We start from the raw sequence: 16,824 nt of genomic DNA, 5'->3' as shown, positions 1-16,824 counted from the left end.
ATCCTTTAAATGATCCATTTAGGAAGATAGGTAACAATCGATTCAAACATTCATTTATAGTATGTGAAAAAAAACACTTAAATTAATCTATACCCTCTGTACAGTACCTGACTTACTAATTTCAAAACATTAACTTTAAACTTATTGTTTTGCTTGTTTTAGGATTACCTCATTATTTATTTATTTATTTATTTATTTATTTAGTTAGTTAGTTAGTTAGTTAGTTAGTTAGTTATTTATTCATTCATTCATTTATATCTGTGGATGAGTCTGTGTTGATACATCTGATTTTGCAATGCTGTAAGCCAAATTCCACCTAGGACAATAAAGACTTTACTTGACTAATGGAATAGCTCCAAAATATGTTTCTATTGCAGGATGGTCTTGTGTACATTGTCAGCAATGATGGATAGTAGATTTTATGTAACTTTCATTTTCTGAGTCTGGAGAACATAGTCATCATTAACACCTGTGCTTTTCCTACATGTCAAAGTGTCTGCTGTGAAAAGGGCTTATTGTTAAATTTTTTTCTCATACTCCTGAACAAGGTACTTCCTCACAGTCAACATGATTTGGATTTGACATCTACCAAAGACTGAATCCTGACACGTAGCATAAATGGATAAAACTGAACAGATTGTGCAGCAGAAACAACAGAGGATGTTTAAACGTCTCTCTGTGTTTCAATCCCTCTGTAGAAAATCTATTCAGGAGCAGCATGTAAAGGGAGCCTTGAGGTATTATATTGTGTACATAATCTCTGAGTGTGCAGCCAGCTGTGTTTGTTGAGGAGATACTCTATGCACACAGATTTGAGCTCTACATCTGTCCCAGTGATCCTGATGGGATTATGTGCAGTAAACAACTGCAGTAAACTGGGTGCGCACACTGTTAATAACAATACAGATTTATTAGATGTTTTATGGAGTCAAACTTAGTAAATAGTGGAACTGATATTTTCTATTGCCAAAGTACCTGTGCATCATCTCACTCATCTCATCTCACTCAATATATGATCCCATCTGGTGCAGGTCCAAGTGTAGCTTGTTAACATCCTGCAGGCTGCAGTGCTGAGACTACTTGTAGAATAAAAATCTGACAAGCATGAACACTGGTCTCAGTTGACTCTTTTAATGGTGGTACCAGACAAACAAAGCAGTGCAATAACCAGATGTTGCCCATTTGAAATTATGGCTTTCCAGCTGTGGGAGAACTTATCACAGAAGGGAAAATACATAAAAAACACACAGCATTATATACAGTACAAACTAACATTTTCACACCTATTGAAACAGAATGTGTACTTGCTTGTGCACTGTAAAATAAATCATGTCCGGTCTTGTTTGTTTTACTAATATAAAGAGTGTTGTTGCACAAATCATAACCACATGACCCTGCTTTTAAGTCCAGATAATAAGAATAAAATCCAGTTTTTCTATGAATTGGTTCACTCCATCCTCATTCATCTTTCATTGGAGGTACCAGGACCATGCAGAGGAAACAACATTGGATCCAGACACAAACTCATAAGTTTTATTCATACTTTAAGATGTTATATGAACTGCAGTGATTGACTCACAGTGTGGTGAACTTGGAGTGTGATCTGCAGTAGTAAACAGTTTTCAGAATGTACAGGCAGCATGATTATAACTCATGTATCATATCCCTACAACAGATACCATGAAAATAAAGATATTTTGTAATACTGAGGTTCCTTTGAAGAATATAGACAGCGTTTTCTATATTTTTCTTATTGTCAACAAATCTCATATGCAGTGTTGGGAAAGCTACTTTGCAAGCGTAGCTTGTAAAACTACATGTAGTTCAGCCTGGCAGTAGCTTGAACAAACTACATTTCTACCCCTGGAGAAATGTAGTTTGTAAAACTACAGCTAAAAAAAAGTAGCTTTAGCAACCACTTATACTCATTATACTACTTTAACTCAGTGTTAAATAAATCAACATGTGGTGTATATGAAACTAAATATAATAGCCTACAAAAAATTCACATGCCAACAGAAATAAGTTAAATTTTTTATAAAGAAAAAAAGCTGATATTTTTGGTCAACATATAGGTTCAATATAGACATGTTGGGTAATCTATACACATGTTGGGTAATATAAAGAGAAAATGAAAATCCTGTAAATCAGTCAACAAAAAATGTAATAAAAACTACAAAGAGGTAGACATATTCTAAATTGGTGTGTCTTGAACAACAATGTTGGCATGTCATGAAATGATTCATGCCTTTTTTCAAAAAGAGTTCTTGAACACAATAATTGTAAAATTAAATTTATATTATATAGGTCTTTTTTTTAATTAAAAAATGTTCATGTTATTGGCCAAAATTGTAGTTTGAAAATTGAGTAGTTAAACTACAAAAAATGACCCAAAAAGTAGTTGAAATACTTGACGAAGCACAAAATATGAATGTAGTTTAACTACCAGCAAGTTACAGCAAATTGTAGTTAAGCTATGTAGTTCAACTACATGTAGTTTAAGTGTCCCCAACATTGCTCATATGCTAAATATCTACTTACAAGTATTGTGTTTGTATCCAAACCCTGATATATCTATTCCTCTGTGCTGTAGACCTCAATTGTTGCCCAAAAACTGTTAAAAACACCTCAACGAGAACCGCTGCAAAAAAATTATGGGGTCATTAGTTTAAGGAAATAAGGGGTATGTCACTCAGTTCAACAGACAGCTACGGCATGAGGAATAAGATATATCAGGCTTTGGATACCCCCACAGTACTTGTAAGTAGGATGAATTTTTATATAAAAAATTTTCTGTACACTTTATGTAAATTTTGTAATTTTGGTACAGCAAATGTTATCACTGTGTTTCCACTACATATCCAGAAGAGAGCAGTCTTGTACAATTCTTATTTATGCTGTTGTCCTGTAAGTGCTCAGTGATGCTATTTGGAAGAGAGGAAACACTGAAAAGGCTTACTTATCATTCTCATATCCATATGAAATAAATCAAAGTCAACTGCTCCTTTTCTTTTGTAATTTCACTGTTTAAGAAATAGGGCAGAACAAGACTCTGATCTTTTGTACTTTCTTACACATTGATGGAAAGTTGACATCTTCATTTTTCCTGTACAAAACCTCAGAGCTGGAATGAAATGCCAACTGTGTAACACAAATATTTCTCACTGTGCTCCGGCATGCCGAAGCAGAATACACCCTGCTGACTCAGATCTCATTAAGATGCACCAGAGGGAGCAGCTGTATGATTTCCAAGCAAAATGGTAAAATTAGAGCACAGAGATAGAAAAAAAAAACTGAACTGATGAAAAATGAATGTTTTGTGAGAAATTAAACCCTGAGCAAGTATGAAGTTGAATGCAATGCAGTACATTTTACAAGTGTTACACTTATTGTATCAATTTCATCACAAGGTCCATTTAGTGGCTGGAGCCTTAAATTGTACCACATGATCTTTTCTCAGCAGTTGGAGAGGCCTAGCTGTTGTGGGATTGTTCATTTGGACCACTTTAAGGACTTCATTAATCACGTTTCCTTTCATGTGTGTGCTTTCAATCCTGTGTGTGCTTTGTCCTTGGCTGGCAAAGTGCTTACTATATAACAAAGCCACAATTGGAAATCAATTGCCAACTTCAACAATGAGTGAGATGGAACAACACATCACTTAGTAATGATATGACAAACTATAACAAATCCAGATCAACTTTTAGGAAAAGAGTTCAGGGGGTTAAAATGTCTATGTGTTTAAATAAGTAGTACTTGAGTCTTTTATATACAACTTTTATTCATGTATTACTCTTTGTAATTGTAAATGAATCCCTATTTATTTTGAGGCTTTATGTGCTTGGGGGTGGGAGGTGGGTATAAGGTGATTATAGAACATACCTAGGGGTTGGAAAATAGGGGGAACACAATATTGATACATGTAAGAATTTGTAAAAAATAATCCACATATTGAGAATCCAGTTCGTCAGTGGATATGAACATGATGAAAGTGTACTGTGTTTAGTGTGTCTGAATACAGGTGTTAAAGATCATCCCAGGCAAATGATACCCATGAGCATACTTCTCTGTTAGATCTCAACAGAAATCTGCTCAAATCAGGGCATAATTTAACCTACTAGAAAGCCCTGGGGCAAAAATGAGCCGTAGGCTCTTATCTAGCATAAGCCGAGCTATTTTGCCTGGGGTTTGTGATAATTTGGTTATCCAAAAGTTTTAAAGCATTATGCACCATGTAAGAAAGATATCTAATGAAATACTGGAGATCTTAACAAGACTTTGACAACTAAGGGACATAGGGCCTTTCTACAAGACAGGGCCTAAAATTGTGTAGGATGGCAAGATCTGCCTTAGAGCTTTTACCACCTTTACCTTTTTATTTTTTGTATGTTTTAGTGGTTCATATTTCCCCCAAAAGATTAAGATTTTTGAAATGCATCTGTGATGAATACCAATAATTACATATTTTCTTTTGCAAAGTTGAGATATAAACCTCAGGATTTACCAGTAAAACTACCGAAAAGAAATTACATGACACAAGTCTACACAAAGTGATGAAAGGCCTAAAGCTGGTGAATGAGGGGCAGTGTTAGAACTCCATTAGTGGTAATTACGCTGCCTGGTTAATGCAGATGTGTACATGTCTGTATAGCACTGACACCTCATGTCTAAGCTGTTTGCAGGTTATCTCTACATCTGAATGATGAACATGTGAAGTCAGACAGTCCAGCACTTTCCGTCTCCCTCTTGTTCCTGTCAGACATGATGGACTCAGATACTGTTAAGGCAGTGAGACAAGGTCACTGGCGTCATTTCTCAGCGCCACAGGAGGCGCTTTGTCAGAGCTGGTTATGATTTACAGCTTCTCCTGCAATAAATAAGAGTGAATCAGCTGGGTACTGGCTGCAGTCCCGGGGTTAAAGTATCTGTAAAATGTGAGCATTCCTCTTCCTCATACACTTCTCTCTATTCTCTGAAAGCTTCAACACACTCCTGTGTTTCTGGCTCAGGCTGCAGCTTTTAAAGTTGGAACATCCTCACTTAAGAATAATGAGTGTTCATATTAACCTTCAGGCTCAAAACGGTTCAGAATATTAATTCAGCAGCAAAACCTGCATAAACCCCACAGAAACCTCTGACCCACAAAGGCCGCTGCCAGAGCTGCACTTATAAAAACACACTTTTACACTGTGACAGCATTTATAGTTATATGCTTTATGATTTAGCTGTTATTGTTAAACTGTTGTGCATTTGTATTGTACATAAGAAAAAACAAACAAAACATATTAAATCACATCTTGACTTTAATGTATAAAATACCAATAACAGCATATTACAGCAGCATATATAGTACATACATAATTTATACTCTAAAACAAGAAGTGTAACATTCTGGTAGAAAAAAGAGGTGATGAGCAGCTGCACCATTTCTCAGCAACGGTCACTTTTATTACACCTCTTCTTCATCTTAATTCATGGTACAAAAGGAAAGGACACAATAACACATAGTATATTGAGTGGGCATTGTGTAATATACAGCATAATGCAATTAGACTACATAAAGATTTGATATTTATTTATTTACAGAATATACACTAATATATAGTGTCATTTGGAATGTCTTTATCTTTTCATTTTAACCTCTGACCTAAATCAAACTCTCCAAATATGTCGACACACTGGAGGTGACACGCTTCTTTTTGCTCTGATCTAAAGAGAATTACTCAAAATGCTCAAAATAAACAGAAGGAATGTGTGAAGGGGAAGAAAATAGAATAATGCAGCAGTGCATTAGGCTTGAATAAACATCAGTTCAGCTGCAGGGAATTGCTCGGCTGCCCCTCTCTGATTTTTAGATGTCATGCCGACAAATTTGGGAGGCTTTTCAATCTCCGCCGGCTCCTGGGGCACTTGGTTTTCAGCTGTGTGGTTAAGTGTGTGTGTGTGTGTATGTGTGTTTGTGCATGTGTGTGTATGATGTATGTCCATGTGTGTTTGTGAAGTGCATCCTGGGGGCTACATTAGCTCTAGATCTGTCAGTTCAGACAGGATGCCTGCTTTGCCTCTCACTGTCAGGAGTTTGCTGTCTGTGCGCACACACATGCGCACACGCTCACGCTCACACACACACACACACAAACACACACATACACACACGCACGCACACATACACACACACACACACACACACGCAAAAACACACACACCAGACCAGAAGAGCAGATCCAAGCAACCAGGGTAAAACACAATTAAGTGTATAACATAAAATGGTTGTGGTATGTGTCAGTGTTGAACCTGCAGTCAGCGTCTTCGTATTCTCAAGGTTTCTTGGCATAGGAGTATACTTCAACAAGCCGGAAATATGAACACATGAGTTTTTTTTTTTTTACTGGATTCATTTTCCCCTCATGTCTGTCTGATACTTTGTCTGCAGCAGCATCAAATCTAATAATGCTTTGAACTCGACATCAAACAAATTGTCGGCACCAGCTGAATCGTTATTAAATTCATGGTCTCATTATATGGTCTGTTGTTCATTTTGTCTGGGTATCCAATTGTTCTCTAAAATGTGGTGGAGCATTTTTTTGTGTGTGTGTCTGTGTGCGCTTCTATGTGTGTGTGTGGATGCGGTGATGAAATGGGAAAATCGGGATGAAGAGAAAGCAGCGGGGAATTGAAGATGTGGAGAGGGGAAGGGGGAAGATTCTCATTTGAGATAAAAATATACTCCTGCAATTTCTAAACACCCCAACACACACACACACACACACACACACACACACACACACACACACACACACACACACACACACACACACACACACACACACACACACACACACACACACACACAAAGAAGCATCTATAGTGGAGAAAAATAAGGTAGCTGGCACACACAAAAGCTCAATTGGCCCTGCAGAAAATCAAGCTTGTAAATAGCTGATCTGGTGCTCTGAGGGAAAGTGAAAACAAAATGTCATCCCCAACAGGGAACAACGAAGGGCCACAGTGTTGTTATCATTATTATTATTAGGGCCCGAGCGGCGACTGCAAGTCGCCTGGCGAAAGCCCTATTGAAATTCGTTCATGCCCCAACGTGCAAGTGACCCCAAAGTGCAAGTGACCCCAAAGTAATCAAGTAATCAAGTGGTATGGAAGACCCCTGGGGAAAAATGCTATATTGAAATTGTAATGTTTATTAGGGCCCGAGCGGCGACTGCAAGTCGCCTGGCGAAAGCCCTATTGAAATTGTAATGTTTATTATTATTATTATTATTATTATTATTCTTCCGACATTTCGTGCCCCAATTTCGCCCCTTTCCCAAATGCGAAAATGCTTATACTTTTGCACGGACGTCCGGCCTCATCCGAAATTCGATATTTTTGGGTGGTCGCACATGGTCGACGCAGAATGGCGGAATAGCGCCCCCTACAAAGTCCAAAAATGGACTTCCCATAGGGAATTTTGCTAACTTTGTCCTATGCTCACAAAATTCGGTACACATATGTATTATACCCACATATGCAAAAATCCTCTTGACCTCATGACCTCAACCCAACAGGAAGTCGGCCATTTTGGTTTTGATTTTTCCCGCCTAAAATTAACTCCTCCCACAGCGTTCGCCCGATCAAGTTCAAATTAGGTACGCAACATCTCCAGACCTAGCTGAGCTTAAGTTGTGCTCTGCGCATCCGTAGGTCAAAGGGCGTGTCTGCCAGGGCTCAACTAACTTTGGCGTGCTCGCCATGTACATACGAGTGGCTCTCACGCCCACATACTTCATCCAATCAGCTTCAAACTTGCTGGACATGATGATGGCTCCGCCCTGAGCGTCCCGATATATTAACTTCCCACGTAACTCATAGCGCCCCCCGGTGGTAACAGGAAGTGAACTTAAATTCATGAAAAATACATAGTTGACCCCATCAACTTCATTCCTCGTGCATCCGTAGGTCAAAGGGCGTGTCTGCCAGGGCTCAACTAACTTTGGCGTGCTCGCCATGTACATACGAGTGGCTCTCACGCCCACATACTTCATCCAATCAGCTTCAAACTTGCTGGACATGATGATGGCTCCGCCCTGAGCGTCCCGATATATTAACTTCCCACGTAACTCATAGCGCCCCCCGGTGGTAACAGGAAGTGAACTTAAATTCATGAAAAATACATAGTTGACCCCATCAACTTCATTCCTCTTCTAAAACATGCAGAACCAGTTGGTGAAGCTACATTATGAACACTGTGAAGCTACGAGTAATGGCGTCCCTGTGGGGGCGTGGCTACCATCAATTCCTCGCCATGAAAATACGTTTGGCGTTTTGATGGCTTTATTGAACACGTATCAGCATGAAAATTGATACACAGGTCCAGGGTGGAGACCTCTTCCATCTGATAGGGGTGTCGCTCATGGCGCCCCCTAGTGGAAACAGGAAGTGCCATTTTTTGCATCAACATTGTCCGATTTCCACGAAACTTCACGTGTGATGAGGGACTGACCCTGAACACACCTGCACGCATCCCATTACTGCCCCCTGGTGGATGAACCATCAAATGCTCATAACTCCCTCTTGCTTTGTCCGATTCACTCCAAACTTCACATGAGTGATGAGTGGCCGCCCTTAACACACCAGACCACACCAGACCATATGTGTAACTACCTGTGACTGCCCCCTACTGGATGAACGAAACATTGCATTTTTGGCCTCCTTCCAGGTTTTTTCTCACTTTCTGCTTCACACCACAGCCCCGCCATGCCTCAGGACCCGCGGTGGCATGGGTGAGCGAGGGCCCGCCATCGCCGCTTGCGGCTTTAATTATTATTATTATTATAACTACTCAGGCTACCCAGTAAAAAATGACTTAAATTCTGTGAAAAATTGCACAATCACAAATCTAAAAAAAGAAAAAGTACGATAATTTGCTATTGTATCTTTAAAAAAAGCTAAAACTGAACCTGAGATGAACAATAAATTCCATATCACAGTACACTGTATCCTTCAGATGTGGGCTGATGCAACGTGGAAGACATACACAAAGAGAAATCAGATAAAACACGATGATATGCTTTTGACTGAAAAGAATAAAGAGGTTTGCAGTTCCTTACAGTATAGCTCTTCATAACGTTGTGCTGATTATGTCAAAAGTCTTTTTTTCATCTGTCAGTGGACAAGAGAAAGAAAAAGAAGAGGACTTGCCAACTGTAGCATAGAATAACAGGAAATATACCGGTATTAAAATAGCATCAATACAGACGATCAGATGTTGTTAAAAAAAACTACAGTGAAAATGATGAGGCTTCTCAACAGTGTTGACAATCTCTCTCGATTTCTCTCACCTTTTTCTGTCAGCAGAAATAGAAGCAGAAAGCCGCCATGTAGCTTTACGTGTGTGTGTGTGTGTGTGTGTGTGTGTGTGTGAGTGTGAGAGAGACAAAATAACAGGCAAGAAAGAAAACCCTGCTTGACAGCTGTTCTGTCATGCTCAGATAAACACTGCAGATTCCACTTCATCATGGCTGGGTGCTGGTTCACTTTGGCTCAAGTTATCAGGTTGTACAAATGTGAAAACCTTATCAGATGCCTGACACCTGATACCTCAACCTTAATCTCACCCCAAAACATGGAAATGATTGACTGGCAGTCTTAAAGGAGAGTAAAATTTGACTTTACTGAAGTGTAAAACCTGGAGTGTGGTCAGCAATCAGTCTCTCCGTACCAAGTGTTTGGTCACATCCTGGCAGGCAGACGGGTGACAAAGAGGAGGGTCTCTGAGCTGCATCAAATGTCGGAGTTTGTGTTTTCACAGTCTGACAGCCACCACACACGCCCCTGCCCTGCCCAGACACAGAGGCGCCACCTGGAGAGCAAATGGAGTAAACAAAAAGAATCACAATCACGTCTGGATATTAACAGATTGTGTAGAATTATAAATCACTGTAGTGACGGGAAATCATGTAAGTTTCACCATCTTCTGACATTTTTTCGACCAAACAATTAATCAGTGATTTGAGAAAATAATCAACAGATGAATCGTTAGTTGCAGCCCTACATGAGAGTGTAGCATTGAACCAAGTTGCCTGGTTGAACAAGCCTGCAGGCTATAAGTGTCTATACTAAAACTGTTAGTTGATTATATACAAACTTACTCAGTTGACAACATTGTGAATCCATCCACAAGCACTGCTACATATTTTTTCAACATTTAAAAACAAAATATAAAGTGAATCATGGAGAGGAATTGGATTTTGTTTTGTCTGTTTTTTTTTGTAGCTGCTGTTTCTATACAGACAGGCCAAGCTGTCTATCAGTCACTTTATTTTAAGAATAAACTTAACATCCATGTTATCTGTCTTGGAGATTTACAGATTGACAGGTCTGTGCTCAAGCGAATAAGGGGAGTGAAGCTACTGCAGTTAGGACAAGACAGACAACATATCCACTGGTTTGTTTGTTTCAGTGTCTGACAATGAACAGAGGACACATTTAATGGTCTCAACATGTTCCCTAACATCTCAGTTTGTCCTCCTCCCACTGTGTCAGTTTGAATGTTCTCTGTATCCGCCCAACTTTTGTTCTCTGCATGGTGCCTGTGTCTAAAATGGCAGATTTCCAGCGACTTTGGTTAGAAATCCTCTAAGGCTATGCAGGAGATGAGGTATAAACTGAGGTGTGATATAAACTCCTGCTGGATGGGATTGTTCAACTCTGAAAAAGTCGCCTTTATCTCCTACTGTTGCTGTGGCGGCAAGGACAATATTAGCATGAGGAAAACAGACATCAACATAACAATGAAAACATGTCAAGTTACTTGGAAGGGGAGCTGGGAAAAGGTCAGACTGCATGATTCTGTCAACTGTGAGACTCTCCCTCTAATAATAGCGTGTGTGTGTGTGTGTGTGTGTGTGTACCTGTGTCCACTCATTTGTCTGAGGGTCATAAGCTTCCACAGTATTGAGATACACCTGCCCATCATAACCGCCCACAGCATAGAGACGGTCGCCAAGGAGACAAACACCAACAGCATCTCTGCTAATACTCATGGGGGCTACTGCTGTCCACACATCTGTCTGAGGATCATACCTGTACAAACATACACACACAGCATACGTATTAGTGTGTTACATTTACTTTTTTCCACACCATGGCCCACAGTATTAAAGGATAATATTCAAAAAGTTTCATGTTTGCTCTCTTTTTTCTGAGAGGTAGATGAGAAGATCAGTACTACTCTGTGATATCTGTGCTTGTCTAACATCTTGGTGAGAAAGTGAAGAAGCATATTTCCCAAAATGTGGAAAAAATTCTTTCGGGGGTTCATAATATCAGATGATCAGTTGTTTCCGATAGAAAACGTTACCTGACTCACAGTTTGAGCACTTCTACGGCTTGCACTGGCATGAAACTCTCCTGGTCATCAATTCAAAATATGAACAACTGCGTTATCTGGTTCTTTGATAAAAAGTTGAAGGCACAAGACTGCGCACATAAACATTTTTGGATAGAAGTCGACTACAACAAGCATTTCAGCAAGAAAAAGAGTTTAAAATTCTGTCATGTTCGCCAGAAGCTAAAGATTACAGTTCCAAGAAAACTGATTTTACAATCTTAAGAGTCATTTCAGTAATACTTTGGCAAATATGGCTCCGTGTTTTGTTTACAACTTCAACAGTGTTTTCAGAATCAGAATCAGGTTTATTTCCAAGTTTGAACATACAGACAATTTGCCCTGGTGTTGTGTTATGTAAAAGTCATTTCCGTTTAGATTTTTGTCAGCTGAGGCTCATGGGTCTCGTAGTTTTCTTAGCCATCCACCATGCCAAAATCAAAGACAAAACGTGATTTCTCAAAAACAAAGCTGAAATAACTGAAACTGCCCATCCTAAAATAAACCTCTGGGATCAATAAATTATCCACTAATCCAAAATTGCTATGTTAATCATTATTGACAATGAAAAATTTGAAATGGCAATACAGAACTGCGAAAAACATTTTTGAAACCAGCAGCACCTCTTTGCAACTCCATGCACATTGCTTCCCCCGAACAACAGATATGAAAACATCACACAGACTGCACCAATGTTTACCATGATTACCTAAATTTTCTATTTTATGTTACTCTTCTAATTTGAAAGATGCTTTAACTGAATTCAGGTTTTATCTATAAAGAATTTACAACATCCATCACATGAAAGACATGTCAAATATAATACAAATCATATAAAAAATGAGAACAAAAGTACCAAACCAAAAGTTTTAATCAGAGCACATTGGGCATTTCAAATAAAAAGCAATATGTTTGATTCATCCGACATGTTTCCTTTACAAAATGGCAACAGACTCACCTCTCCACACAGTCACTTAGCCGAGAGGCCAGAGATGAGGCTGGAGCATCATGACCTCCAATGGCATACAGGAAGCCGTGCCATGTGGCTACACCCACACCCCCGCGACGTTTAGCCATCGGAGCACAGCTGCTCCACCTGTAGAGGGAGGTCAGCAGGTTTTAACCATCAGAGAGAAAAATGAAAAAGATTTGTACACTTTCTCCCACATTAATGTGAAGCAAGTCAGGTCAAAATCTCTGCTCTGCTTTATTTTATGAAATCTAATTTATTCGGGACCATATATAAAAAAATAATCAAGCTCTTCAAGTGGAGACTTTAATGAATGCAGTTGATAAACAGAAGTTGTTTGAATGTGGTCTATTCTAACATCCTGAGAGGGTTAGCTGTCTCCTTTGATCTGAGGGCAAATAAGCACAGAGACGCTTCACTGGAAAGAACAGCAGACAGATAATAAAGCAGGAGACTGCAATTAATTATGGTTAAATGAAGTCCCCACTCCCCGACCTGTTGGTGTGAGGGTCGAAACACTCCACTGAACGCAGGCAGGATGAGCCGTCACGTCCTCCGACTGCATACAACCTGTGAAAGAAAGAAGATAGTGTCATCCCTCTGGACACGCACGCACACACGCACACACACGCACACACACACCTGCCACAAAACTCTGCACACATTTCCAGACTCTGGAAGTCCCATTTCAATTTAGTGACACCAAAACAGATGGTACAAGGGGGGGGGGGGTGTATGTGTGTGAGTGTGTGCAGGATTTAGGCGACAAAGTTAGGTGAGCAAAATCAATCACCCAACGCTCTGGGGGCATCACACTTTGAGCCGTCACTCAGCGTGTGTGTGTGTGTGCGTGTATACATGGATGTGGAGTTACGAGGGCATAGAAAGAAGTGCAACAGAACTAGTCGAGCAAGTAATGAGCTCCATCAGGCGAGGAACCCGGAGAATACACAACACATACACGCACACTCACAAACACACGCAGCCACACATACACACCTACTGTTGGGCATGCTTAGCACAAATCAGTTGTTTCTGTATTAATTACCATCTATAAAGCCTTTCTCTGTAGTGTTTCTCTGAGGCACTGAATAATAAAAACAATGGCACAATATTGCGGGTCTAATAACTCCTCTCGCTGGCTGCTGTAAAAATTCAGGGCAAGTGAGGATGTTCAAGCCTGGAACATATCAAATCCTTCTATTAGTATGTGCATTTGTGCACATGACTGACTGTGTGTGTGGTCTTATGTGTCAGACTGTGAGTAATGTCACTCTTTCCAATACCGTTTGTTATAGCAGCGCATATGTGCAGCAGCAGAATATTTACACCAACACACCACCTTCACTATTTCCTTTATCCTCCAAACTCATTAAGATTGTAGATTTTTTAATATGTTCTCTGACGTTTCACACATGACACGTCTGTATTTCTTCTCCTCTTAGGGATGAGCAGCAGGACCAAATTTGTACTGTTTCAAGCAGTCTAGCACTAGCACTGGATTTGACCTAATTGATTATTTTTGGGATTACAGTGATTATTATACACCACATTGAGCTACAAATGAGGTTACACAGCTCTATTTCTGTACAGTGTGTACAGTAGTTTTTTTTATGTATATCAAGCAAAGTGGCTTGCAATAAGTGCATACAGCATCCAAAAAGCAAACAATGTATGAGCAAATATTACATTTTTTGAGTTCACTTACTTGCCATTGAGTACAGCTACTCCCACAGTGCTTCTGGGTGTTGCCATACTTGCAACAAAGCTCCACTGGCGAGCTTGAGGGTCCCACCTGGTAGAAAGAGTGCAGAAAGCTTCTCAGTCCTAACCATAATAAAAATGTGGCGAACCTGAAATTCTAAAATTTGCAATTACAACAAGTGACAAAATAAGCAAAGCAGTCACTGCATCTTCCATCAGCAACAATGAAAATAGTCTCAGTTACTCTGAATGAGCCACAGAAATCAGTTTGCATTAGAACTCCTCTCTTTCTTCAACAACATTGTTACTGGTTTATTTCTTAAATGTCATTTTTCAGTGATGTGAACTGCAGAAACAAATAACTTCCTTGTATTGGGCTGAAAGTCAAAATCTCAGATGTGGATCTCTGAAAACTTCAGCACATAAAACCAAAACTCTCTGCATGGCTGGCTGCCACTAAATTAAAAAATAAAGCAACCACTAATGCTCAGCCAGCTGTGCGAAGAACTCCCTCACCTTTCTACTGTGCTGAGGTAGCTCCAGCCATCATGTCCTCCTACTGCGTACATGGGCCCCTCTAGGACAGCCACACCTGCGACACACAACCACATATGGATGATTAAATCATGGCAATTCACCAGAACAATATCAGCTCGGACAAGCTAATAAAACCACACACATTAAGAACAAGAGGTGGGAGTTTTTATTGTGTGTGCAGCTACAGCCAGGGTTGGCATGCAGAGTTAGCAGCATGTTGACACCTCTGTACTCAAGGGATTTATCTGCCAGAACATCTGTGCCGCCAGATGTGTGTTTGAATCCCCACCTCCCTTTTCACACACACGCACACATTTATAAACACAATAAAGCACCAGCACAGCACGCCTTCAAATGTTGTCATTGTAAAGGTAACAGCTTACACAGTGGGTGGAGAGACTGTCCTTCAAACAAAACAATTGAGTTAAATCCACTCTGCTGAAGTGCCCTTGAGCATAATATTGAATATTGCACTTATTGCAGAGGTGCTGTTTTGTAGTGGAAACTGACCTTTGACTCTACTGTGACAGGAAGGAAAAGATCCAGCAGGGATCAATAAATATCACAGAAGATTGAAATAACAGTAGTGTTTTTCTTTAAAACTGCACTTGTATGATGACACACTCAAAATTCAGATATCTAATACCAATCCTCTGAAAAATATCTGTCCGATTGCAAGCCAGTAAATTGCAATCTGTATTGACACTCAGGAGGAATTAAAATTAAGTTTGTATTTATCTTTCCGAGCCCTTTACAGTTCATGTAAACCATATTTGCGTTCGAAATAGGAGGCTCACCTAAGCCATGCCTGTGTGTGGACATGGGTGGCATGACGCTCCAAGTCTTGCTGTGGGGGTTGTAACACTCCACAGTGTTGAGGGTCTTGAGTCCATCTCGGCCTCCCACCACATAGAGACGGCCGTCGAGGACAGCTACGCCAAACTGGAGTCTCCGTCCGCTCATGGTGGCCACCTGCTTCCACGTGTCCTGACGCAGACAGTACTGCTCAATACTGGTGGCACCTGGAGAGAAAAAAATATGCATGCACAAGATGTGAAAGTAAAACAGTGGGTCTTGTGTAAGTGGATGTATGCTGATCTCTGGCTTTGTGCTTATGTATGGAGTAAGAGCACTAGGTTACATCCTGGTCTGTAAGATTCTTTTGTTTTTTATCTGTACTGTCACAGTAGACATGGCTGTAACGTTAAATTATGAGGTAGGTGCTATTCTATATTTTCATTTTTGTTTACAACTGAAATAATGATGAAAACACCAAAATCAACAATGTGCTTGTCTGTATCTCAAAACTTTCTGACTGTCAATGACACTAAGCCCCATCCCTACTGATGAGTCACAAATATATTATTTCTTTTTTTTTTTTAAAGGTGACATAATGTCTTAAAACAGCTGGGCACTGCAGTTTTTAGTACACATTGCTGAGACAGGAGCAAATAGTACATTTCTTACTGCCTATTCTCAGCAGTAAATTTGATAACTGGCAACAGGACTGTGTATTTGGGATTGACTCAAAATACACTACAAAGCCCAGTGCAACGGTGTGGCTCATTTACATGGCACAAAAGAAAATGTTATTTCTAGCTCTTGCTACACAATCAACATTTTTCAGTAGGACCAATTAATTCAGTTTGTTAATTCAGTCAGTTTTGGTGTTTTCATGAGATTTGGAAAAAATAAGTTTAATAAGAACAACACCAGCTACTGAAAACAACAATAACAAAAATTAAGAGAATGTGAGACAGGTTTTTCCATAATCATGGAGATGTTTACGCTAAATTATGGGTTATTAATTCATAACTAGAAGAAAAATCTGATCTGTGAAATTCAGTTGTTAATGATACAATATTCTTACATAATATATATTAAAAAGAGCGTCTGGTTGTTTGTCGGTTCATGCAAGTGACTGTGCTACCTTTCGTGGCGTCCATGCCACCCACAGCAAACATTGCCCCTACAGTGGCCTTGCGTGGCCGGGTGCGCGGGCTCTGAAGCAGGGGCCGGCGCTGGGGCAGGAGGTGATACTTCATCCCCTCCATCAGCAGCCGCTGACACTCCACACTGTCCCGGAGAAGTAGGTTGGTCTCCAGATCTGCTAAGAACTACACACACACACACACACACATACACACACACACACACACACACACACACACACACACACACACACACACACACACACACACACACACACACACACACACACACACACACA

At 40.0% G+C, this 16,824-nt stretch overlaps 1 protein-coding gene across 1 annotated transcript in view; it reads right to left on the bottom strand.

Moving 5' to 3' along the window:
- Window positions 1-9,799: 9,799 nt before the first annotated feature.
- klhl5 (kelch-like family member 5) overlaps window positions 9,800-16,824 on the bottom strand; it is a 24,265-nt gene continuing 17,240 nt past the window's right edge. The window contains exons 6-13 of the mRNA XM_062428586.1: window positions 16,525-16,711; window positions 15,392-15,616; window positions 14,574-14,649; window positions 14,062-14,148; window positions 12,849-12,923; window positions 12,342-12,479; window positions 10,908-11,079; window positions 9,800-9,856 (exon numbers count right to left, since the gene is read on the bottom strand). Coding sequence (XP_062284570.1) covers window positions 9,800-9,856; window positions 10,908-11,079; window positions 12,342-12,479; window positions 12,849-12,923; window positions 14,062-14,148; window positions 14,574-14,649; window positions 15,392-15,616; window positions 16,525-16,711 — 1,017 coding nt within the window. The remainder of the gene's footprint in view (window positions 9,857-10,907; window positions 11,080-12,341; window positions 12,480-12,848; window positions 12,924-14,061; window positions 14,149-14,573; window positions 14,650-15,391; window positions 15,617-16,524; window positions 16,712-16,824) is intronic.

Source organism: Scomber scombrus, chromosome 2 (assembly GCF_963691925.1).
Source record: "Scomber scombrus chromosome 2, fScoSco1.1, whole genome shotgun sequence".
Classification (NCBI taxonomy): domain Eukaryota; kingdom Metazoa; phylum Chordata; class Actinopteri; order Scombriformes; family Scombridae; genus Scomber; species Scomber scombrus.
The sequence above is the reverse complement of the archived record's forward strand: the minus strand, read 5'-3'. Positions and strand labels throughout refer to the sequence as shown.